At 39.7% G+C, this 27,621-nt stretch overlaps 1 protein-coding gene across 1 annotated transcript in view; it reads right to left on the reverse strand.

Annotated features, from left to right (window-relative positions):
• Positions 1 to 7,597: 7,597 nt before the first annotated feature.
• Positions 7,598 to 27,621, reverse strand: part of LOC124789940 (transient receptor potential cation channel subfamily V member 1) — a 115,525-nt gene continuing 95,501 nt past the window's right edge. Inside the window, 5 exon segments of the mRNA XM_047257469.1 lie at positions 7,598 to 7,915; positions 19,947 to 20,072; positions 20,155 to 20,271; positions 26,290 to 26,471; positions 26,805 to 26,914. Of these exon segments, the coding sequence (XP_047113425.1) occupies positions 7,784 to 7,915; positions 19,947 to 20,072; positions 20,155 to 20,271; positions 26,290 to 26,471; positions 26,805 to 26,914 (667 nt within the window). The 3' untranslated portion in view covers positions 7,598 to 7,783.

The raw sequence follows: 27,621 nt of genomic DNA on the forward strand, positions 1-27,621 counted from the left end.
CAGAGCAGGTGTTTATTTATTAGATAATGAAGCAATAATGAAATAATAAAATAATGAATAATGTTAGGGTCTTATTGGTTAGGGAGTCTCTGCAGTAGGGATATTTTTTGAGAAAGCACTTCACTAGTTAACGAGGAAATAAAAGTAAGTAAAATAATGGAGCAGACAGACATGATTGATTAATGAAAAAGATGACCGTATACAAACAAATGTGATGTAACTCTATTGATGATCTAATTTTGAACTAGGCAACATTGGGTACTGTTTACATTGTGGAATTCATGTCACTGCAGCTTGGAATGAGAGCATAAGAAAAAGAGAAATATTTTAGTGAGGTACAAGTCATATAATGGGTCTATAGGTTATCTGGAAACTTCTATTTGTGTTCTGAGGAATTGAGCTTAAAGTGGTAATACTGGAATGAAAAAAAGTAAATTTGCTGATTAACTGATAACTGTGGTGCAAATATTCTGAGAGGTCAACTATTTGGTAACATTTTGTGAGGATTTGATTTTCTGTTTGAAAGAGAGTAGTGCTCAGAGTGGATAAATAGGGCAATGATTTGGTACAACTTCTATCCCCTTAATCTTGATTTGAATAGTAATTATGTTATGTGATGTTGACTAATTTTTTCCATAATGTAATGATCAGTAAATCTATGCTCCTGCACATCTTGAATTTTTGCTATTTTGCAAATGGGAAATAGACCCAAATCTTTCAAGTTTAACCAGTTTCAGTCAGAGTTCTGACTTAGAGTAATGCATTTTAGTGTAATATGCACTTGATTTTCAATTTTTACTTGTCAGTTTTAGTGATAATTATTGTGATGTTATGAGGACTATTTAATATATTATTTATTTATTTATTTATTTATTCATTCATCCATGGAACAATATATATTGTATGGATGTCATCAGTTTATAATACATGAGCACACATTTACATTTACAATGAAACAGATTTCTTATATTATGTGTAGTTTTTATAACTAGTCATACACACATTTATAATTACATCATGATGGTGCATCATTGGGTCTATAGGTTATCTGGAAACGTCTATTTGTGTTCTGAGGAATTATGAGCTTAAAGTGGTAATACCGGAATGAAGAAAAGTAATTTCGCTAATTAACTGATAACTGTGGTGTCAGACTGATGCAAATATTCTGAGAGGTCAACTATTTGGTAACATTTTGTGAGGATTTGATTTTCTGTTTAAATGAGAGTAGTACTCAGAGTGAATAAATAGGGCAATGATTTGGTACAACTTCTATCACCTTAATCTTGATTTGAATAGTAATTATGTTATGTGATGTTGACTAATTTTTTCCATAACATAATGATTAGTAAATCTATGCTCCTGCACATCTTGAATTTTTGCTATTTTGCAAATGGGAAAGAGACCTAAATCTTTCAAGTTTAATGAAATAATGACAAATATTTGCCTAGTGTTAAATATTTTTTTCTTGTATTTAGAAGTAAAAATAAGTGTACTAAAGTAGGGTATTTTATCTAACTTTTTCATGTACTGTGGCAGAGGAGAACCACCTCCAAGGGAACTGACAGCAACGCATCTCCTTACTAACTGCCACTTGGACCTGCTGAAGGCATAGACAACTTGGTGAGAAAGTGTGTTAAAGCTCATTGAAAAAGTGAAAGTGCTTGTGAAAAATAAGAAACACTGAGCAAGGGAAATCTCCTGTCTCAAAAGTGAACTGCAATGTGCAACATAATTTAACTTTTTGCAACCCATGAGGATTTAATGTCCCTCTATTTTATATATATATATATATATATATATATATATATATATATATATATATATATATATATAGAGGGAAACATTCCACACGGGAAAAATATATTTAAAAACAAAGATGATGTGACTTACCATACGAAAGTGCTGGCAAGTCGATAGAAACACAAACAAACACATACATACACACAAAATTCAAGCTTTCACAACAAACTGTTGCCTCATCAGAAAAGAGGGAAGAAGAGGGAAAGACGAAAGGCAGTGGGTTTTAAGGGAGAGGGTAAGGAGTCATTCCAATCCAGGAGCGGAAAGACTTACCTTAGGGGGAAAAAAGGATGGGTATACACTCGCACACACACACACATATCCATCCACACATATACAGACACAAGCAGACATATACAGAGGCAAAGAGTTTGGGCAGAGATGTCAGTCGAGGCGGAAGTGCAGAGGCAAAGATGTTGTTGAATGACAGGTGAGGTATGAGTGGCGGTAACTTGAAATTAGCGGAGATTGAGGCCTGGTGGATAACGGGAAGAGAGGATATATTGAAGAGCAACTTCCCATCTCCGGAGTTCGGATAGGTTGGTGTTAGTGGGAAGTATCCAGATAACCCGGATGGTGTAACACTGTGCCAAGATGTGCTGGCTGTGCACCAAGGCATGTTTAGCCACAGGGTGATCCTCATTACCAACAAATACTGTCTGCCTGTGTCCATTCATGCGAATGGACAGTTTGTTGCTGGTCATTCCCACATAGAATGCGTCACAGTGTAGGCAGGTCAGTTCGTAAATCACGTGGGTGCTTTCACATGTGGCTCAGCCTTTGATCGTGTACACCTTCCGGGTTACAGGACTGGAGTAGGTGGTGGTGGGAGGGTGCATGGGACAAGTTGTACACCGGGGGCGGTTACAAGGGTAGGAGCCAGAGGGTAGGGAAGGTGGTTTGGGGATTTCATAGGGATGAACTAAGAGGTTTGAAGGTTAGGTGGACGGCGGAAAGACACTCTTGGTGGAGTGGGGAGGATTTCATGAAGGATGGATCTCATTCCAGGGCAGGATTTGAGGAAGACGTATCCCTGCTGGAGAGCCACATTCAGAGTCTGATCCAGTCCCGGAAAGTATCCTGTCAATTGTGGGGCACTTTTGTGTTTCTTCTGTGGGAGGTTCTGGGTTTGATAGGATGAGGAAGTGGCTCTGGTTATTTGCTTCTGTACCAGCTCGGAAGGGTAGTTGCGGGATGCGAAAGCTGTTGTCAGGTTGTTGGTATAATGGTTCAGGGTTTCCAGACTGGAACAGATTCGTTTGCCACAAAGACCTAGGCTGTAGGGAAGGGACCGTTTGATGTGGAATGGGTGGCAGCTGTCATAATGGAGGTACTGTTGCTTGTTGGTGGGTTTGATGTGGACGGACGTGTGAAGCTGGCCATTGGACAGGTGGAGGTCAACATCAAGGAAAGTGGCATGGGATTTGAAGTGGGACCAGGTGAATCTGATGGAACCAAAGGAGTTGAGGTTGGAGAGGAAATTCTGGAGTTCTCCTTCACTGTGAGTCCAGATCGTGAAGATGTCATCAATAAATCTGTACCAAACTTTGTGTTGGCAGGCCTGGGTAACCAAGAAGGCTTCCTCTAAGCAACCCATGAATAGGTTGGCGTACGAGGGGGCCATCCTGGTGCCCATGGCTGTTCCCTTTAATTGTTGGTATGTCTGGCCTTCGAAAGTGAAGAAGCTGTGGGTCAGGATGAAGCTGGTTAAGGTAATGAGGAAAGAGGTTTTAGGTAGGGTGGCAGGTGATCGGCGTGAAAGGATGTGCTCCATCGCAGCGAGGCCCTGGACGTGTGGGATATTTGTGTATAAGGAATGGGCTAAAAAGGCCATAATGATAAAACAATTATGTGCTCTTCCAACAAATGTAAGACCATCTGGGACATACTAAATGAACAGACTGGTATAAAGTTAAGGATAGAGGACAAAATCACACTAAATAAAGAAGGAGAAAAGACTGAAAATGCACATAAAATTGACAATGAATTCGTCAGTCATTTTTCAGAAATTTCCACAAATCTCCTAACCAACTTTTCAAATACTGTACACTCCCTTCCCACTAATCTCCTGACTAACTCTCCAAACACTGTACACTCTCTTCTCTAAAACAGTACTCCTATGAACTCCTTTTTCCTATCTCCTACAGCACCATATGAAATTTAAGATATTATTAAAAAAAAAAAAAAGGTTTTAAATGATTTATTCTGCAGGGCATGATATGATACCCTGCTACTTTCTTCATAAGTGTTCAAATTACATCAGTGGACCCCTGTCAAATATCATAAATACCTCATTTCTAGAGGGAACATTTCCAAACCAGCTAAAACTTGCTAAAATTATACCTCTCTATAAGAAGGGAGAGAAAACGGATGTAGCAAACTATAGACCAATTGCTATACTATCTGCCTTCTCAAAAAATTTGAGTACTGTAGGTCAATTAGATTAGAAATATTTTGAAATTCTAACAACATAATCACATCTTCCCAGTATGGATTTCAGAAAACTAGGTCCACCACACACGCTTTGTATGCATTTCTAGAAAAGTGCTCAAGTTTCGTTGACCACAAACAATGTGCTGTTGGTATATTTCTTGATCACTCCAAGGCATTTGACATGGTTGAACACAAGCTGCTTCTTATGAAACTCCAGAAGTATGGGATTAGAGGTGCAGCTACCTTAGTGAAAGAAAGCAATATGCAGAAATAAGAAAATTGAAGACATCCAGGAACTGCAGGTCAGATACACTTCATACAACAAATGGCATCCCTCAGGGATCTGTTCTTGACCCTATTCTTTTCATATTGTTCAAAAAATGATCTCCCAGAACACATACCAAATACAAGCTCCTTTCTGTATGCTAATGACACAAATATCCTGATAACCAATAGAGGTGACACATTGCAAGATGCAGTCAATGAAACTACATGTCAATTACAATCATGGTTTGATGCAAATAGACTACTCATAAAGACTCAGAAAACCATGAGTATGAACTTCCACACTAGACAAAACCTTACTCCCTTCAGTGCAATTATAGTTATTGGCAAAGATGACATTACAAACTTGCCGGACACCAAATTTCTTGGACTTACCATCAGTAACACTCTAAATTGGAAACCACATATTGAGGCACTGTCACAAAAGCTTAATAAAACCTGTTATCTACAAAGATCATCAAAAGACACAGCCAGAATAGATAACTTGCCATGTTTGAGTCTGTCTTGAGCTATGGCCTAATTTTCTACATCTACATCTACATCCATACTCTGCAAGGCACCTGGCAGTGTGTGATGGTGATGCAGTTATCTATAATGAAGTACCATCTGAAAGAAGCTGCATAAACATTCAGTCAGATGTTGATGAGATTTCAAAGTGGTGCAGAGATTCAAAAATTGGTTTAAATGTTCAGAAATGTAATTTTGCACTTCACAAAATGAAAAAATGTAGTATCCTAAGACTATAATATCAACGAGTTATTGTTGGAATTGGCTAACTCATACAAAACCTGGGTGTAAAACTTTGTAGGAATATGAAATGGAATAATTACATAGGTTCAGTAATGGGTAAAGCAGGTGGTAGACTTCAGTGTATTGGTGGAATACTGGCGAAACACAATCAATCTACAAAGGAGATTGAATACAAACCACACATGCAACTGGATCTAGAATATCGCTCAAGTGTGTCGAACCTGTACCAGATAGGCCTAACAGGGGATATTGAATGTATACAGAGAAGGGTAGCATGAATGGTCACAGGTTTGTTTAATCTGTGGGAGAGTGTCACAGAGATATTGAAGGAGCTGAACTGGAAGACACTTGAAGATAGATGCAAATTATCCTGAGAAAATCTATTAACAAAGTTTCAAGAACTGGCTTTAAATGATTACTGTATGAGTATGTATGAATATTCTACAACCCTTACATATCACTCACATAGGGATTGTGAAGATAAGATTAGAATAATTACTACATGCAAAGAGGCATTCAAGTGATCATTGTTCGCATGCTCCATACATGAATGGAACAGGAAGAAACACTAATAACTGAGACAATGGTAACCTACCCTCTGCCATGTACCTCACACTGGTTTGCAGAGTACAATGTAGATACAGATGTAGGTGGGTACTGTGCAAAACATCTGGAATCACACTATTAATCAACTGTGTAGAGAAAATGTGAGAGATCACAATACTTCAATTGATCAGAGTGAGAAGAAAGTACAAAAGTGGCCAAGAAGAGACGTGAATATAGCAATATCAGTCAATTAGCAATGAAAGAAAACCACGATAAAGTGGCTGCAGGGAAAAGACAAAGAAATCAAAATGAGATGGTCATTGGAAGGACTGGTTTCGCATATAGAAAAGTGTAAACAGCCTTCAGTGAATTTAAAAGCAAAGGGAAGGGTTGACTCAGCCCAAAGAAAAGTGAAAGTAATCTTTGGTCAAATTTAAAAGCAGAGATGTCACTATTAAGAGTACAAGAGGAATTCCACTGTTAAGCCCAGAGGAGAGAATGGTATGTGGAAAAAGTACATTGAAGGCTTCTGTGCAGGGCAGGATCTGTCTCATAACTCGATAGAGGCAGAAATGGGAGTCAACATGGAAGACATACAGCATTTGATATTACAGTTTAACAGAGCTTTGGAAGTGTTGCCATGAAACAAGGCAAAAGGCATAGATAATATTCCTTTGGAATTTCTAAAGTTGTTGGGAGGAGTGACAATCACATGACTATACAAACTGATTTACAGGATTCATTAATCTGGAGACATACCATCAGATTTATGGCAAAATATGATCTACATACTCTCAAAGATAGCAAGGGCAAATAAATGCAAGAACTGTTGCACAGTCATTCAGGTTGCTGACAAGAATAACAAGCAGAAAAATTGTAAAAGAAATGTTTGGACCTATTAGCTGATGATCAGTTTAGCCTTCAGAAAGGTAAAGGCACCAGACAGGAAGTTCCAACATTTTGCTCTAGAATGGAAGCAAGATAATAGGACAATTGTTAATAATATGGGACTTGATAGAGATGTGGATGATAAAAACTGTAGGGGAAGACAGAGATTAGAATATATTCAACAAAGTGCAAGTGCTACTCTGAGAGAAAGAAGTTGCCACAGGGAAGGAATCATGGTGGGCTGCTTCAAACCTGTCCTAAGACAATGTCCACTCCCTTCCCCCTCCTCCTCCCCTTCCCCCTTCCCCTGCCCACCACCAATTTCAACGTAGAGCATTGGCATACTGCACCAGACTGAATGTGCAACTTTCTTTAATTGTATTCTACATGCATACAAATTGGTCTCCAAAACTAAGTGATCAGAGTGAGGAGCATGTAGGTTCAATTCCTGGTACTGACAGGGATTTTTCTTTGGTTGATGGACTATAATGGGTGCACTCATCTCATGATGCTGACTGAGGAGCTACTTGAGTGAGAAGTTTGACTCCAAGGTCTGGGAAACTGACAACAGCCAGGAAAGTGGTCAGTAGCCCATCAACTACAGCACATAGATTTGGTTATGTACATTCAGTTTTTATTGCACAGGACTTAATAAATTTATTATAGTGAAACACTAAATGATTTGTAGGCAAAAAATCATAAAGTCAGACATTATGTAATTACCTGATTTCAACATTTATAAGTGCACTATCTTGGATATTACACCTATTATCTCTTAGTTTAAAGTAAACAGATCAGTGTTAGTGCGTAACACTCTCTGTTCTTGGTTGGTTGTTGACTACAATCTGTGCTAGAAATATTTATAATCAAATTTAACACCATAAACATGCTGTTAGTTAGTCAACAGAAATATTTTGTTAGTTAGTTAACAGAAATATGACTGGACATAAAATTCCAGGTTTCTTATTATCTTTGATTATACAATATACAGTTTTATTACTTGTGTGAGGAATATTCACAAACTTTTTTCTCTCACTGTATGTCACATGTGGTGCTGGTGCAGAGTTTTCTACCCATCACACTAAAGGACGAGTCTCTTTGGGCTGGGAGTGGCTGACAATCCTTTATGAATACCACGCTGACGTTTTTTAACCATGCGATCATGTGTACGCTTCATCTCCAGGATCTCCTTCATTTCTTCTTTGTCTTCCTCCTGTAAATTGGCAAAATAAATGAGAAAAAGGCAAAAGTAAAACAGAAACATTCAAAAGGGTTCTACTAAATAGCTTCAGTTCTAATTCACATATTACTGATTAAAGTTCAGAACCTTTTATGCTAGGTATTATTGTTGATTTATGTGATGAAATTGTTGGAAAGTCTCTGATTTTGCACTTTGTTATTTGAGGCCAACACTTTGATAAGAATTACACCTGCCTGTTCATTAAACAAAGATCAGCAGTAAGCCTAACATGTAGAACTATTTGTAGACAACTTTTTAAGCAACTAGGCGTTTTCACAAGAGACTCATAGTACATGTCTTTCTTTATGAAACAACTGTAACCAATTTGAAGTATAGCTGCCATCTTAAGTTCTTGCACAGACAGCTAGTGGGGAGGGAGGGGTGGGGGGTGTACTTGGTTCAAACGACTCTAAGCACTATGGGACTTAACATCTGAGGTCATCAGTCCCCACGGGTGTATTGTAGGGTGCAGCCCACTCCCCATATAATTATTATATTAATTCTAAAATTGAAACCTCCAAAGCTTAAGCAACTATATTTTCAATTTGATCCCTTTCAGTGTTCAATATGTTAGTTTCCACCATTTTTATATTTGTGTTCAACAGCTGAAGTTTCATGCCACTTTGGTGTAGCAGAGACTCTCACTTTCATTCCATGGAGTACAAGCTCAACATAAAGATGTTTCTCACTACTCTTGCACACCCATTCCTGTAGCTGTTAACCTAGCTGGTATGGTGAGCATAGAGCTGCAGCGACTGCAATCCCATGAGATTTTGTAATTCACTTGTGAAGTATCTAGTTCAAGTATGTGTGCACTTTTATTGTTATTTATTTTCATATCTTTCAAAGTATTAATTCAAAATAAACAGTATAGGGCAGTGTTTAAAATCAATTAAACTTGGATACTCACATAATGGAAGAGATCTGGGAATTATTGTACATGAGACAGATTCAATCCTGGCTTTTAGGCAAATTGTACTAAGCAAAGAGTGACAGTACATATACCTTTTTCTCTTCAAATAACTTCCAAGTAAAATAGCACCATCAAGACAAGTAATACATTATGATCACATCATTTTTGATGGAGAGTAGAGTAAACTTCTAGGTGGCACTTTAATTAACTATCCACAAAAACAGCGCAAAAATCCCCATACTCATTGTATTTTTACTTCAGAATTTCTTGCCGGACTTATAAAAGGGTTATGTTACAGGATTTGTCTCATGCAGAACTGCTGTTCTGGGAAAAGAAAGAAAAACATAATTCTATCTGAAATAAGAAAATTTGTGCTTGTTGCTGTGGCACACCTACTGTGGAGCACTCATGAGTGAATGTTTTCTGGCTGTACAATTCAAACACCCATGGCACCACTCAAATCGTGGCAAGGCCAAGAAGTCAGCAAATACATTGTCAGAGGACAATGCCAGTGGCTACACCAAAATTTCAATCATTGTGTGCAGTTAGCATCAGTGTGGGCTGCTCAAGACTGTGTTGTGCTTCCATGACTCACCTGAGCAGCCAATTAGAAAGGCATAGTATTCCACACATCAAGGATTTAAGCTCATGCTGGGACAGCACAAGGTGGTGACATTGCCAGCCCAGTGCTGATGAAATTCACCAGAGCCACCACCACAGTCACTGTCCCATCTGTGTCCACTGCACTCTTCAACCAAGATGTTGCATGCCCTGGGCCAGACTCTACCAACTCAGTTCGTCTGGGCTGTCATCATTTTGGTGATTGTAGCTAGGAACATCACTCATGCTTGACACAGACTTAGTGTTCATGAGGAGTGTGCTCCATAGTGGCTTGTTGGAACTTTTACTTTTCTTCTATGTTTTGTTGTTATATCCTCCAGCAGGGTATGTGATAATTTTTTTTCTAGTTATTGACAATTTGCAAGACTGTTTCATTTTTCTACCTTGCCAAAGTAATTTGTCTCAAAAAATATATAATTTCTGTGGTGTTAATTGATTAGTCTTGGGAGACAGTCCAAGAAGCATATTTTTTGTGTTGTTTATTTAGATAAAGGCTCAGAAGTGTACACATTCAACATAATTGTGTCAATAAATATTTTCCCAGTATAGGTTCCATGTATCATTTATTTCAGATATGATACCCGTATTTTTGTAATCAATGGAATTGTGAAAAATGTTAGTTTTTTTAAATAATATAATGAAAAGACAGTTGCTACTCACTGCATAGCTGAGATGGCAGCTGCCAGAGACTGTGGTCATGTGTGTGTGAGTTGAGTTTGTGTGAGTGTGTGCATGAGCGTATGTTGTCTATTTTTGACAAAGGTCTTGTTGACCGAAAGCAACTTTCCGAGAGTCTTTCGTTGTGCCTTTCTGTGACTGAGCATCTCTGCTGTATGGTGAGTAGCAACTATCCTTTTCATTATGTAGTTACATTCCATCCTGGATTTTCCATTGTTTAGTTTTTGTTTTGTGAGCCGCTGGCAATTTTATACCTAGTTGAAAAGAGATTAAAAATCTATCTATTCATTCAGTCATTAATTCATTCATCACATTCTCTAGACCCCATCAAGAAGAAGAACTTTCAGGGATGTAGAACAAGTTAAGGCACACAGTAACAAAAGGCAAGGAAACCATTCAAACTTAATTGACATACTGTGTTAACAATAAACTATCACTATACCATGGACCTTGCCGTTGGTGGGGAGGCTTGCGTGCCTCAGTGATACAGATGGCCGTACCGTAGGTGCAACCACAACAGAGGGGTATCTGTTGAGAGGCCAGACAAACGTGTGGTTCCTGAAGAGGGGCAACAGCCTTTTCAGTAGTTGCAGGGGCAACAGTCTGGATGATTGACTGATCTGGCTTTGTAACACTAACCAAAACGGTCCTGCTGTGCTGGTACTGCGAATGGCTAAAAGCAAGGGGAAACTACAGCCTTAATTTTTCCCGAGGGCATGCAGCTTTACTGTATGGTTAAATGATGATGGCGCCCTCTTGGGTAAAATATTCAGGAGGTAAAATAGTCCCCCATTCGGATCTCTGGGTGGGGACTACTCAAGAGGACGTTGTTATCAGAGAAAGAAAACTGGCATTCTATGGATCAGAGCTTGGAATGTCAGATCCCTTAATCGGGCAGGTAGGTTAGAAAATTTAAAAAGGGAAATGGATAGGTTAAAGTTAGATATAGTGGGAATTAGTGACGTTCGGTGGCAGGAGGAACAAGACTTTTGGTCAGGTGAATACAGGGTTATAAATACAAAATCAAATAGGAGTAATGCAGGAGTAGGTTAAATAATGAATAAAAAAATAGGAGTACAGGTAAGCTACTACAAACAGCATAGTGAACGCATTATTGTGGCCAAGATAGACACGAAGCCCACACCTTCTACAGTAGTACAAGTTTATTTGCCAACTAGCTCTGCAGATGATGAAGAAATTGATGAAATGTATGATGAGATAAAAGAAATTATTCAGGTAGTGAAGGGAGACAAAAATTTAATAGTCATGGGTGACTGGAATTCGAGAGTAGGAAAAGGGAGAGAAGGAAACATAGTAGGTGAATATGGATTGGGGGAAAGAAATGAAAGAGGAAGCCACCTGGTAGAATTTTGCACAACTTAATCGTAGCTAACACTTGGTTCAAGAATCATAAAAGAGGGTTGTACACATGGAAGAATCCTGGAAATACTAGAAGGTATCAGACAGATTATATAAGACAGAAATTTAGGAACCAGGTTTTAAATTGTAAGACATTTCTAGGGGCAGATGTGGACTCTGACCACAATCTATTGGTTATGAACTATAGATTAGAACTGAAGAAACTGCAGAAAGGTGGGAATTTAAGGAGATGGGACCTGGACAAACTGATTAAACCAGAGGTTGTACAGAGTTTCAGGGAGAGCATAAGGCAACAATTGTCACAAATGGGGGAAAGAAATACAGTAGAAGAAGAATGGGTAGCTCTGAGGGATGAAGTAGTGAAGGCAGCAGAGGATCAAGTAGGTAAAAAGACGAGGGCTAGTAGAAATCCTTGGATAACAGAAGAAATATTGAATTTAATTGATGAAAGGAGAAAATATAAAAATGCAGTAAATGAAGCAGGCAAAAAGGAATACAAACGTCTCAAAAATGAGATCGACAGGAAATGCAAAATGGCTAGGCAGGGATGGCTAGAGGACAAATGTAAGGATGTAGAGGCTTATCTCACTAGGGGTAAGATAGATACTGCCTACAGGAAAATTAAAGAGACCTTTGGAGAAAAGAGAACCACTTGTATGAATATCAAGAGCTCAGATGGAAATCCAGTTCTGAGCAAAGAAGGGAAAGCAGAAAGGTGGAAGGAGTATACAGAGGGTCTATACAAGGGCGACGTACTTGAGGACAATATTCTGGAAATGGAAGAGAATGTAGATGAAGATGAAATGGGAGATGCAATACTGCGTGAAGAGTTTGACAGAGTACTGAAAGACCTGAGTCGAAACAAGGCCGCAGGAGTACACAACATTCCATTAGAACTACTGACGGCCTTGGGAGAGCCAGTCCTGACAAAACTCTACCATCTGGTGAGCAAAATATATGAGACAGGCGAAATACCCTCAGACTTCAAGAAGAATATAATAATTCCAATCCCAAAGAAAGCAGGTGTTGACAGATGTGAAAATTACTGAACAATCAGCTTAATAAGCCACAGCTGCAAAATACTAACTAAAATTCTTTACAGATGAATGGAAAAACTAGTAGAAGCCGACCTTGGGGAAGATCAGTTTGGATTCCGTAGAAATATTGGAATACTGACCTTACGACTTATCTTAGAAGAAAGATTAAGGAAAGGCAAACCTATGTTTCTAGCATTTATAGACTTAGAGAAAGCTTTTGACAATGTTGACTGGAATACTCTCTTTCAAATTCTAAAGGTGGTAGGGGTAAAATACAGGGAGCGAAAGGCTATTTACAATTTGTACAGAAACCAGATGGCAGTTATAAGAGTCGAGGGACATGAAAGGGAAGCAGTGGTTGGGAAGGGAGTGAGACAGGGTTGTAGCCTCTCCCCGATGTTATTCAATCTGTATATTGAGCAAGCAGTAAAGGAAACAAAAGAAAAATTCGGAGTAGGTATTAAAATCCATGGAGAAGAAATAAAAACTTTGAGGTTCGCCAATGACATTGTAATTCTGTCACAGACAGCAAAGGACTTGGAAGAACCGTTGAACGGAATGGACAGTGTCTTGAAAGGAGGATATAGGATGAACATCAACAAAAGCAAAACGAGGATAATGGAATGTAGTCGAATTAAGTCGGGTGATGCTGAGGGAATTAGATTAGGAAATGAGACACTTAAAGTAGTAAAGGAGTTTTGCTTTTTGGGGAGCAAAATAACTGATGATGGTCTAAGTAGAGAGGATATAAAATGTAGACTGGCAATGGCAAGGAAAGCGTTTCTGAAGAAGAGTACAGATTTAAGTCTCAGGAAGTCTTTTCTGAAAGTATTCGTATGGAGTGTAGCCATGTATGGAAGTGAAACATGGACAATAAATATTCTGGACAAGAAGAGAATAGAAGCTTTCGAAATGTGGTACTACAGAAGAATGCTGAAGATTAGATGGGTAGATCACATAACTAATGAGGAGGTATTGAATAGAATCAGGGAGAAGAGGAGTTTATGGCCCAACTTGACAAGAAGAAGGGACCAGTTGGTAGCACATGTTCTGAGGCATCAAGGGATCACAAATTTAGCATTGGAGGGCAGCGTGGAGGGTAAATATCATAGAGGGAGATCAAGAGATGAATACGCTAAGCAGATTCAGAAGGATGTAGGTTGCAGTAAGTATTGCAGTAAGTACTGGGAGATGAAGAAGCTTGCACAGGATAGAGTAGCATGGAGAGCTGAATCAAACCAGTCTCAGGACTGAAGACCACAACAACAACAACAACAACAACACTATACAACTTAATACTATCCATGTTCATGCAATCTAAATTTAGTTGAATAAATTAGAAAGAGAGGTGCTACTTTTTTTCTTTTTTTCTCTTGTTTTTAAATGCTCCTACATTCTCAGTTTTATTAAATAACTGCTGCTTATAGCTTCATGTGTAAATACTAGTATTATTTACAGAACATCACTTCTTTTCATGCAGCTTTACAACATACACTGATATTTGCCTTATAGCTAACAGAACATTACAACCGTTGAATCTAGATATTCAAATATTCTGTTGAAAGAACAGCTAATGAGGTAGCTTTTCAATTTTCTTTTTGTCTGGTAGGGTTTTCCAGTTTCTTGCTGTATGTTAGATGGGAGACTGTTGAATATCTTCCGACCAGAGTACATAACCTCAGAGAAGCGGGCAAGTAGAATACACCAACAGGATAATTTGTGTTGCTCAAATTGGCTATCACATCATTTATGTTCCTCTGTTGACAATTCTTAATGAAAACGTAACTGAGAGATAGTCAACAAACGGTGCTGACTTAACTGAGCCAGCATTCTATCATAGGCCCCTTTTTGCTTTTGAAAGGTTGGAAGCAATGATGTAGATATGTAACTAGACTTGTTTTGCTTATATCTAGTTTTGTGGATGGGCATCACTGCAACATATTTAAGTCTATTAGGAAATATACCTCAAGTGATTCATAGGTTACAAAGATAGCTTAAGGGTAATGCTACTAAGTTAGCAGAAATTTTCTACTGGAAACACCATCATAGCTGGCAGAATTATGATAATTTAGTGGCTTGATGAATTCTATAATCTCCTTTGGAACTGTATTTTTGAAACTTATGTCCACAGATGGCGTTCGCAGTGTCAGTCTGCACAAGTAAAACCAATGCATCTGTATTTGGTTGTTTATTACTATGTATTGTGTTCACTGCCACTCTAAGGAAGTAATCACTGAATTTGGTGGCCAGTGATTTTAAACTGTTGCCATTTCTGCCAGAGCTATTGTTTCTTTCTTTTTTAGTAATTTTCTATCTCATTTAGTTAAATATAAGTACAAGGATGATGGCCTTCATTATGATCTTCTTATAGTGTCTTCAAAGAACGATGTGAATGCAGTCTCAGATTACAAATAAGGTGATACTGCATCTTTTTCAGATTTTCAGTTGTGTAGTGTTAGCCTTGAACCCGAGGCTTGTTAGATATCAACAAACGTTTGACTACATATGAAAGAGTGAGTCGGAGGTTAAATTGGGATTTGTAGCATTATATGTGTACAGTCCAGTTGTCAAATCTCGCATTTTCAGTAAATTGGATTGCTGAAATGCAGTGATAAGTATTAGTGGAATTGCGACTTTCTAATGAATTAAGTTATACATAAACTTTGTTTTTCACTATCTGGAGATTTCCAGTTCCCTACTTGGTGCCTACTGACAAACTGTTATGGTCTTTTGCATCATAATATAAAAGCACAAATGAATTATAGATAGGATGCATTGTTTATAAGGAATTTATTGTCATTTAAAAGTGAGGTTGTAAAGTGGCATGATGAGATGTAGCAAAATGGGAAAACCAGCTAACTAGAAAACAGTGCATGCAGTGTAACATTCATAACTGAATAATCCTATACATTTGAACTAGAGAAATCAAGATGTTTCAGGGGTAGGCTTTCTTAAAATGCAGTATTATAGGCATTGGCTGAGGTGTTGGTAGAAAAAACTTTCATTGAGTTGCAGTATGGTGAGAGGCATGATATTGTCTTATACAGTAACAACACATTTCTTTGTCTCCATTTGTGGATAAAAATAGCTTGAGGCCACTACAACAAACACATCACATATCCTGCAGATTATTATACATAGGAGTATTTATATGTGGTGTAACAATACCGTATAGCCTTCTATGAAATTTTCAGTTACTCTTATGACATAAGTTGCACAATGTATGTGAATTGTTTTAATCGTATATGGGTACTGTCACACTTAGTAAAAAATTATTACGGTATCTTAAATCATTAGTTGAAAAATCATTGCCAACTGTCAAATAGCCTTCATAACAATCAATGTGGCACCAGACATGAGCACACCAGTAACTATGCACTGCCTATCATGCCAAGGGATATCTGCGTGGCTGCACATTAGATTTTATGACATGTACATACGAGAGATGATCATTACGTTTTAATTATCATCTAGGAAAAATTCAAGCTAAGACCATAGAAACTGGTTATGGTTTTAGTACTGTATATTCACTCTTCAATGTGACACATTTTTGCAACTGATGGATAAATTCAAGACCTTCGCCTTAGATGTATGTGTTCTCGCTGTTCAGGAAATATTTATACCTCAAAAACCACCTCATTATCATCCTGGAAATGCATCCCAAACAACTGTTCCTTCATCTGAGGGAAGTGGAAGAATTCACTGGGTCTATGCCAGGAGAATACAGATGCTAATGAAAAATTTGATAGCCTAAAGAGGCAGCATGTGAGTCCTGTGCAGAAAGGGTTGGGGAGTCCTTGTGGAGAAAAAATACCACTTTTGACAGCTTCCACTGACACTTCATATTGACAGCTTTCCATAACTTTGTAGGAAATGTTGACGATACGCTTCTGTTATAATTTGCTTTTTATGTGCATTATCTGGTAACACTAAAAAAACTGTAGTTACATACCTTTACTTTTTACACGCCATAATTAAAACTTAACGGCTACTCTTGGCAGTTTTCAAGATCACTCTCTAATGTGTTTGAAATGAACAATATATAATCAATGTGTAATATCAGTTCTGACTTGCGAAATTGTGACAGAGACTTTTGCTGCAAAAACTGTTTTTGTCACATACGATAATGTTGTGTTTTTGTGTAACCTTTGACCTACTGACATTAAACTGTTATCCCGTTTTGTCTCTGTGAAGTTTCCTGGCCTCCAGCAGCTGGAGAGAGTGTGTTGACCTTTAGCAATACACATTTTTTACCCCAGTTGTCAAATCTTGGAATCTTTGTGAAATCAAGGTGTAAATATTGGTTTTGGAGCACTGACACATTTAAACTGTCTTGCTCTTCAGATCTACATATGCATCAATTTATAAGTGCATATTCTGCAAACCACTGTGAAGTGCATGGCAGAGAGTACTTAACATGGTACCACAAGGTAAGGTTTCTGCACACAGAGATTGGTGACCCTTCTTCAGTGTAGCACTGCCACAAATTGATCTTGGTTCACCAATAAAAGTTTCTTGTATACTGAACTATCCAAGCACGACTCATGGCTTGGCCTCATAACTTTGCTTCTGTCAGTAACTCCCTCTCGTCATATGTGATATTCTTTCTTCCAGGGGTGCTAGTCATGCCCCAGATCACATAAGATGTTTTTGGGTCCTTCGAGGTATGTAGGAGAGAGGTACTGGTGTAAGTAAATCTGTGAGGGTTAGCTGTCAGTCAGGCTTGGATAGCTCAGTCTGTAAGAGCACTTGTTCATGATTGTCAAAGGTCGCAGGTTCGAGTCACACTCTAGCATACACTCTTCATTTTCAAATCAGTGGACACTCTGCTAAAGGGTGAAAATTTATTCTGGTTTCCGATGTAGTTAATCTTTAGAACAATACTATTGGGTGCCCATAAAGTCCCATTTTCACATAAGAAAATAATAGAAAAAATAGAGGTAGAGCAGCATAGTGTGTTGTAAAAATGTATAACAGATCTTAAAGTTTTTTTTTTTTTTGTTATACCAGAATTTCAATGTGTGCACCACTTATTGCTGATGAACATCATGGAGATATTAGGGTACAAGTCAGCACTGCAGCATCAACAGTCCTTACTAATTCATTGATTTGTGCACAAAGGGTAGCAGTGAGGTTGGCTAGAGTTATGTATTCATAAATCTTTATGTAAGTCACACAAAAAGGATAATGTTGTGACATTAGGAGTGCTTGGGGTCATGGGATAAAACCATTATGACCTAACCATCTCTCAGCAAATATGTCATTCAGCACATCCCACATGTTCAAACTTCAATGATAAGGTACTCCATCATGCTGAAAGGTGATGGGTAGTTGCAGACCTTTCATCTGTGGTAGAAAGAACTGTTCAAGTGTTTCCAGCTAGACTTTTCCTGTTATGGTTTTCTATGTGAAGAGTCTTACAGTGCATTAGGCCACACTGAACATGAAGCTTCAGCCTATCGTGAATGTATTCATGTATGTTCTGTGGGAGTTTGGAGCCCAAACCCTAATTTTGTTCACATAGTCATCGTCAGTGTCTAAGAGGCCAGCATGGAACAAGTGAATGCATACCACAGAGGACTATTGTTTATCTGCAATGCTTGGACCACCTGCACTGCATAAGGATGAAGGTGTAGCTGCTTATGTAACACTTTATGGACAGATGATCTTGCTTCCTGTACTGTGCATGATGAATGAGGAATTAATTTCTGGGGACTGTACTGAAATCAAGAATACACTCTGTCAAGATGTTCTTGAGACACAGGAGAACATCCACTTTGGCAAAAGTCTTTGACACTGCCTGTAGCCGGCCGGGGTGGCCGAGCGGTTCTAGGCGCTACAGTTTGGAACTGTGCGACCACTCCGGTCGCAGGTTCGAATCCTGCCTCGGGCATGGATGTGTGTGATGTCCTTAGGTTAGTTAGGTTTAAGTAGCTCTAAGTTCTAGGGGACTGATGACCTCAGAAGTTAAGTCCCATAGTGCTCAGAGCCATTTGAACCATTTGAACACTGTCTGCTTCAGGTGATTTTTGAACTTCCTTATTATGCTTGTTTTTGCCTGTGGTGCACTCCCATAATAGCGGTGATAGTTCCACAGTATTGTTTTCACAGATTTGGTCTCTTCACACCAGACGCCACATTCTGCCTTCTCCTGGCCTATCGCCATTTTGATCCGCTCCCAAGTCAAATCCACAACAATGGACAAATGGAAAAAAATGGAGAGCTGCTAAACATTTTACAACAAACCACAATTATCTGTCTCCATGTTATGACTTCTACATCTACATCTACATCTACATCCATACTCCGCAAGCCACCTGACGGTGTGTGGCGGAGGGTACCTTGAGTACTTCTATCGGTTCTCCCTTCTATTCCAGTCTCGTATTGTTCTGTGTAGGCTCTAATCTCTCTGATTTTATCCTCATGATCTCTTCGCGAGATATACGTAGGAGCAAGCAATATACTGCTTGACTCCTCGGTGAAGGTATGTTCTCAAAACTTCAACAAAAGCCTGTATCGAGCTACTGAGCGTCTCTCCTGCAGAGTCTTCCACTGGAGTTTATCTATCATCTCCTTAACGCTTTCGCGATTACTAAATGATCCTGTAACAAAGCGAGCTGCTCTCCGTTGGATCTTCTCTATCTCTTCTATCAACCCTATCTGGTACGGATCCCACACTGCTGAGCAGTATTCAAGCAGTGGGCGAACAAGCGTACTATAACCTACTTCCTTTGTTTTCGGATTGCATTTCCTTAGGATTCGTCCTATGAATCTCAGTCTGGCATCTGCTTTACCGACGATCAACTTTATATGATCATTCCATTTTAAATCACTCCTAAATGGTTCAAATGGCTCTGAGCACTATGGGACTCAACATCTTAGGTCATAAGTCCCCTAGAACTTAGAACTACTTAAACCTAACTAACCTAAGGACATCACACACACCCATGCCCGAGGCAGGATTCGAACCTGCGACCGTAGCAGCCTCGCGGTTCCGGACTGCAGCGCCAGAACCGCTAGACCACCGCGGCCGGCAAACCACTCCTAATGCGTACTCCCAGATAATTTATGGAATTAACTGCTTCCAGTTGCTGACCTGCTATATTGTAGCTAAATGATCTTTCTTTCTATGTATTTGCAACACATTACACTTATCTACATTGAGATTCAATTGAAACAATAGCGGGACTTTATAGACACCCTGCACAGTCGTGGCATGAGATGTCTGCTGTGAGAGGGGGAAGGGCACAGTGTGTGCGCGCAACACGAGTAGCAAACATGAGCCATCTCATTGGCAGTTTGGTAAGTGAGTGATGCCGGTAGTCACGCTGGAACGTTGGTGCCAGATGACATGCAACTTCTGCTGGTTACATACCGTCTGGTGCAGCCTGAGTACCAGTGCGCGCCGGCCGTCGGACATGGGCTGCGAGTACCACATGAGCTTCTTGAGTCGCTCCGCCGGACTGACGCCTCGCTCCACGACCAGCACGATGCGCGCCCACTGCAACACAAAGTGACGTCACAGCGGGGGGAACATTTGCTTCCTCTGGCGACAGCAGAAGAGCGGACAGCGCTGGCCCTACCTGTCGCTGCCACTCGTTGCGCGTCTCTGCGATCTTCTGGTACGTGTTCCCCATCATGGCGATCAGCATGTTCACCAGTAGGATGGCCACGATCGCCATGTAGATCACGAACAGCAGCTGTGTGTGCAGGCGGATTGTAATCAAACACCGTTCATGAGTTCTCTAAAGGCGCGTTTACACTGAGTTCGCAACATTGTTCGTGGCTAGTAATGGACTACCGATGTTGGCAACATGTTCTCAACACAAAATCAGTATTCCACAGCTGTGTCGGCAGGGACCAAAGAAACATTGTTCGTGGCCTGCTACCACTACATTCCGCTACGCAGCGCTACTGTTCGTTTGCTCTCAGTGAGTGTTTTGGTGTTTGTTTTGCCGGAGTGTAGTGGTGCGTTTATTTTACGTCCCTTCATTTTTATTTGAAATGGAGTGGTCACGAGACAAAACTTTCCAGCTGATGTCGCTCTATGAGGCAGAGGAGTGCCTGTGGAATGTACGCTGTGCAGGTTATAAAAATACTAAAATCAAACATGTTTCATTACAAAAAATTGCTGCGGCGCTTGGCACCAGCAGCAGTGACGTGGACAAAAAAAATTAAATCTCTCTTGTCTCAATACTGACGAGAGAAAAGAAAAATAGAGGAAAGTAAAAAAATCTGGATGTAGTACTGACACACTTTACGAAACGAAGTGGTTTGGATTTAAATATCTACGTTTCCTGGATGATATGGAACTATTTGAGATATGGCTGGCTTTGATAGGAGTCTCCTGATGCCAGAAAACGAAGAGTAACAGCAAGTCTTTGGTTCACAGGGATTGCATTTCTGAAATTTTTGACTTTCTTTGAAACAACTGGTCCTATAATATTCAACAACATTTCAAAATCTGACGGTGACATCCTACTGAAGTTGCGAAAGTCAGACCCGTCTTCCAAATTCAGCTCACAAAGCATGTCATTCCCGCCACGTCTTCTATAGTATGTTTTGGTCCACCGACGACGACTACATCGTTTTCTTCGTCTGTTTATTTCGTTAAGTATTATTAATGCAGCACCAAATGTCATTAATTCTTCCTCTTCACTTGACATAGCGTATCTCTTGATGTGAATACACAAAGTAACCTATCAGTTCACTCCAGCAGACTATGCGAATACGTAGAAATGTTGGTTGCTAATGTAAACGGGAATGCGAACAACGAACAATGTTGCCATGTTGAGGGTACAAGTTGCACACAATGTTCCGAACAAAAACATGTTCTGAGCTCAATGTAAACGCGCCTTAAGACCATAAACTGAGGGCCTTTTTCGCGCAAGAGGCCGTGCATTCAAACACAGTAAGCTGAAGTGACGCACTTTACATTGAACTTTACGCACCCTTTTGAAACAATTCTTATAGGAAAGATAAAACAACATTTTGTTGTTAATTTAGATAGGGAGTGACCCAAAATGACATACTAAAAAGTTAATTGTCTTTCACAGCTCATGTATGCCAATTACAATTATATAAATGCAATTTCACATTAGACTGACGTTTCTAGAGTAGCATATGCATAAAGAATTCAGCATGAAATAATCAGTTTCGTTATAAATACACAATTTCAGCAATTTGTGTGTCATTTTGGGCTACTCGGCAGGGCAAAAGACACACTTTTCCCGTAGCACAGTTATTCCTTTATTTTTGCTATTCAGTTGTTGTTATAAACATAAATTATAGCACAAATACATGTTGTACCTTAAGTAAGTGTTAGAACTGTAATCGCAACAAATTAACAACACATTTTAGTAACATATACCAAAATTTATGGTCAGTTATTTCCAGCTATATAATAGAATCTTAAAACCTGAGTTGTAAAAACTAATATTTGGTGTGTTAGTTGCTATTTTTAATTTCTAATAGGCTATTTATAAACAGTTACGCTGAGTTTCAGTAATCGATGAGATATGTGACGGAACAGTGCAAAAGCAACGTAGTCCGGTGTCGTTTTGCCCTCTTTGGTCGTAATCTTAAAAGGTAACATACACACAATTTTAAACATTGCTACGGAGTTAAAACTTATCTTTATAAGATCTCCCGCTAACAGTAAATCTTCCACACAAATTACGAACACTGCACAGTTTTAGAAGATTCCTAACAGAAATATTGGTTCCGTTGACTTCGAAAATGGTTTCCTGCATTGCAGCTCACCAAATAGAAGCAGGGAAAGACTAATTGGTTGTGGGCAAAGTGTAGCCACCACAAACAATCACGGTAACCAAAGGCTACGGTCCTGTCAGCTGCCAAATTAAAAAAAAAAAAAAGCAAGCCTCTATGACCCTGTACCCTTCCCTGCCATTTTGGACCCTTTTCCCTATACAGTCACTAATGTCGACTGAACTGGGAATATCCCAGATGTGTACCAATGGCGATACATCATTTCCTGTTATGTTACCAGTAGGATTTTTACAGCATGCTGCTTCTCGGTATCCCGTACATCCTGTGTTACGTTTTCGTCTTATTTACTCGTTTCAGTATGTAAAATTTGTTTTATGTCGGAATCGGTGCTTTGTTTTAAGCCTATGTAAACTCGGACGAGAGCACGACTTAAACTAACATGTACTCTGTACTGTCAAAACAAACTGTGGTATAACATTTGTAATGTTGAGACGGCTGTGTGGGCCCGTTCCGAAAGACAATAAATGAAGTAATTCACGAGCAGTATCGGTGCACATCTCCGAGTCAGCTACCTTTTAGTATTTGTCTAAAATATTGGAAAGGTCTTCTGCTCATGTTTCACGATGGACGAAACGGTGGCTGTCTTACAGCAGAAATTTTATTTTATATTCACGTCTGAGTCACTACCACGGTTGTGTTCTGTCGTTTTAGTGTCCACATCCTGAAGAATGGTTTCAGTGCTACGGCTACGTGCTAGAGATGACGTCTTTGACAGAAATTGTCTCAGGAAGACAACGGGAAATTGCTGAGCTTAATCGGGAAATACTCATTGAGTAGCATCAATTCTTTCTTTTCTATATTTATTGCTTCTTATAATGACAACATTTGCGGCAACCATATATGTCGCCCTAAAATGCGAACTGAACACTTGCCTGAAGACACCTGGCCAGAGTGGCAACACTGTCGTGTTAACACCCGATTTGAAGGGAGGAGAATAATATAAGTAACATCCCAATATTCTGACTGGAGCGCTGTCACACGCCACTCCTCTCTACGCCAACGTAGTACAGGGCTTGTGGTGTTGTTCTACATCTACATTTATACTCTGCAAGCCACCCATCGGTGTGTGGCGGAGGGCACTTTACGTGCCACTGTCATCTCCTCCCTTTCCTGTTCCAATCGCGTGTGGTTCGTGGGAATAACGACTGCCGGAAAGCCTCCGTGCGCTCTCGAATCTCTCTAATTTTACATTCGTGATCTCCTCGGGAGGTATAACTAGGGGGAAGCAATATATTCGATACATCATCCAGAAACGCACCCTCTCGAAACCTGGACAGCAAGCTACACCGCGATGCAGAGCGCCTCTCTTGCAGAGTCTGCCACTTGAGTTTGCTAAACATCTCCGTTACGCTATCACGCTTACCAAATAATCCTGTGACGAAATGCGTCGCTCTTCTTTGGATCTTCTCTATCTCCTCCGCCAACCCGACCTGGTATGGATCCCACGCTGATGACCAATACTTAAGTATAGGTCCAACGAGTGTTTTGTAAGCCTTCATTCCGAAGACTGGTTTGATGCAGCTCTGCATGCTACTTTATTCTGTGCAAGCCTCATCTCCGAATAACTAACTGCAACCTAAATCCTTCGAATCTACTAACAGTATTCATCTCTAGGTCTCCTTCTGCGATTTGTAAACCCCCCCCCCCCCTCTCCCAGTATCTGCCTCCAATACTAAAGTGGTGATTCCTTGATATCTCAGAATATGTCCTACCAACCGATCTTCTCTTCTAGTCAGCTTGTGCCACATATTTCTTTTCTCCCCAGTTCTATTTCGTACCTTCTAATTAGTTATGCCATCTACCCATATAATCTTCAGCAATCTTCTGAAGCACCACATTCTTGTCTAAACTGCTTATCAACCATGTTTCACTTCCAATACAAACAATTTCAGAAACTGTTTATGTATACCGCAAAACAGAACAACACGACTGGCATATGGATACGGGAGAAAATTTGCGTTTTAGCAGAGGTGACACAGGAGTTTTACACCCGTCCATTCCGTAAACAGTCTGATTTGCAATCCGGATACAGCCAACTGCCGCTGGAACGCTCTGCGATCGCTTTAAGGCCTAAGGCTATATGTTGCGGAAGAATCAAATTTTTTCACCGAATAGTTTTCTTAAAATCGGATGTTAAGTAATTCATAGCTGCCATAGCGTCTTCTCCCCTGCTTTGCCGAGAAGACACGTGGCTGTCGCTCTTTGTTGCGCGTGCTGCAGCGACAAGATTCAAACACGTTTGAATTCAAACGTCGCCAGTTGCAGCGGGAGACAGGCAGCGACACAGATGTCGCTCGCGTAGGACACTTCCATAACTACACCTGCGGTAGTGTTTTGTCGCCTGAAGCTGTCGCTGGCTTCTGTCGCTCACGTAGGACACGGCCTTATACCACAGTCTAATATAACAGTCGCGACACTCACTGTTGTAAAAGTTGTTGCCGTTTGACAGGTGGAGCGACACTAGCGCTCCAAGCGGCAGGTAAGGTGAACGTCAGATGCGGCGTAAGCATAATGTTTGTTTGCATCCATTTCCTACGTTATTTCCGAATTATTCGAGTTAGTTTCTTGCCTCCAAGAGTTTATGTAGTATCAGAAGGCATATATGTTTCTAAAAATGATTGTAAAATAAGCGCAAGTATGGACAAAAACCATGAATATAGTGGCAAGCTACAACACATTCGTGAAGAAACACTTGTGACATTGGACAGAATTGCAGCTTACCACGTCGATATCAAAACAATATAAACACACAGAATCACATGTAAGAAGCACAGACATGTACCTCTACATGCAAAAGCGATGGACAGCTCGTTTATCGTTCTGCAGGTCTACTGTGTTTGTCATTGTCGCCTGTTGCCACAAGTACGACCTTCATCTTTATATTATTCTAAGTGGGACAAGCAACTAACAAATAGTGGGAGAAAGATGCTGAAAACATTATAATGAGCTGATTATATTACATTTCACGCAAAACCAAATATTTGAATAATTTTCAAACAATCTGTCTGTAGGCACTTTCCTTGTCCCATAATAGTTTCGCTCGAAGTCTAGCGATCTGCACATTCTGACACTACACACGCTTTTGTAAGACACGAACAGCTGCACTTAATCTAACCACTTCATCGTCAAAGCAGGTCTGTGTTGATGATTCTCACGAATCTGGCACTAATACATGGAGAGTTGAACTGTCTGCTTCTGTGTCATAGGACTGTTTTACAGCTTTAGATTGACTGTCGAACCTTTGTGGCAGTTTCCTCTTCATCGTCAGTTGAGATGGCTTATTTGGAATGTCAAACAGTGTGACTACTGCATTCCACACGAGTTTGTTATTGTCTGCGTTCATGAACTGGTTTTGTTCGAAATGTAGCGAACAAAACCTAATATTATTATACAGGTAAACCGGGTCTTTCTTCATAAGGTCTTCTCGTCTGCTATTAACTAGCCATTTTTTGCTCCTAAAACGAAACATTCATCATTTATACAGATACAGTTTGCAAGAGAATCCTGACGATACACTTTAGTAACATGATGGTATATACCTCTCAGGATCCTTAGGAAACCCGAAAAAGACGGCTGTGGTGTCTTCTTCCTATTTCTGCTGCAATTTATTGCGCTACAAACGCTGCCGATGGTAAAAACCATTGTGTAAATCAAAATAAACAATCACTATTCGATTTCACGATCGCGCCGAACTCACAGTTCAACCTACCGGCCGCTTGGGGCGCTGCTGGCGCTGAAAGCAACAAAATCTAGGCGAAGTGTCGCGACTGTCATGTTAGACTGTGCCTTATACCACGTTGTGTCACGCGTCCCGTATACACAAGCCACTTGGTCGCTGAGCGTTCAGCATCATGTGCATGTTCAACATGCATGTTTGGAGTAGACTTATATTACAAACTGATCAACATTTTAAGCCCTACAATACTCACCTTAGCTTCCAGCTCATGATCAGTGCGCTCGAATGCGCCGAAGTAATCGCCGAAATTCGTTAGCGACATGAGAAACATCGCCATGATGGATTCCGTCGGGCTGGGCATTGGGTTGGTGACAGAGTCGTCCACGCCTTCCGGGGTATTCGGGTTGTCGAACGACAGGAATATTATGTAGTACGCTGCAAAACATTGTGATTCAATTCCTAGACGCAACTAACCTGAACGTTATTGTGTCAGATTGTAAAACTGTGACCGGACAATATGTTTTCATAAAAATGCAGACTTGTAATATTGTGTAGAATAAGCGTCCAGCTCAACGAATTAAGTTTCATACGAAAACAATGCATATGTATCTTACATTACATGGCTAAATCATTCGTACAAGTTTACCATACAAAAAATGTTAATTTCAGTGTGTTTCTAGATAGCTGAAAGAATAGTGTGTTAGAAATAATCAGTCGATCAAATTACTGACTGCCAACTAATTTTATTAAGTAGGTATTTGAAATTACCTTGAGAGAATCCCATGACAAAAACGAGGTAAATCGACACAAAGCGAAGAAGGTCGCCCATTACCATTCTGTAGATCATTACTACGAAGGGTCCAACTGTCTTAAAGCCCCTGAAAACGAAATTACTTACAGTATTCATAAGTAAAGTATAATTAGAATCTAGTGTACTCACAAGCTCATACGTTTTTGAAAAAAATTCTAGGACCTCAGTTGAATTGTTTCTCGGTATCATGGGTATCACTTGCGAAAGTAAAATTATGTTTCAGAAAGAATGTTAGTCTATCAGTATTTACATTTGTATTTCAAATAAAACATTAAAAATTGTAAAAGTAATAACTACGATAAAAGGAGGAAAGCCTTAGAGTCGGTGCTATAGTGAGGAAGCACGTTGCAAAAACCTCAAACGCTGACTGAACCTCCAGAAATGTCTCAGTTTAGCTGGTGAGTCTGTAGATGGTGGTATTATATGCAGAATCTATAACGGGCCACACTTTCACACCCAAGTTTTGCGATAATTCAGCCAGTCCGTCCTTGAATGACTTAGTGAGCCGCTGCATAGTAATTCTTTGTACTTGTATGTGAAGATGCTCTCTTAGTTTTATGTCCCTTTACATCGGATTCTGAAAGTATGTTACTACTGTCTATGTTTTACGTATGGGCAAATAATTTTTGCACATGATGCCATTACGGTGCGTTTATTTGAGTAACACCGTAAAATCAACTTGTTCACTCTGATTATAAGCTGTTACCTGTACGAGAACATGGTCTACCATATGACTAGATCGAAAGGCATCCGATCGATGACTGCCGACTATGG

The sequence above is a fragment of the Schistocerca piceifrons genome, chromosome 3 (genome assembly GCF_021461385.2).
Source record: "Schistocerca piceifrons isolate TAMUIC-IGC-003096 chromosome 3, iqSchPice1.1, whole genome shotgun sequence".
In the NCBI taxonomy this organism is placed as follows: domain Eukaryota; kingdom Metazoa; phylum Arthropoda; class Insecta; order Orthoptera; family Acrididae; genus Schistocerca; species Schistocerca piceifrons.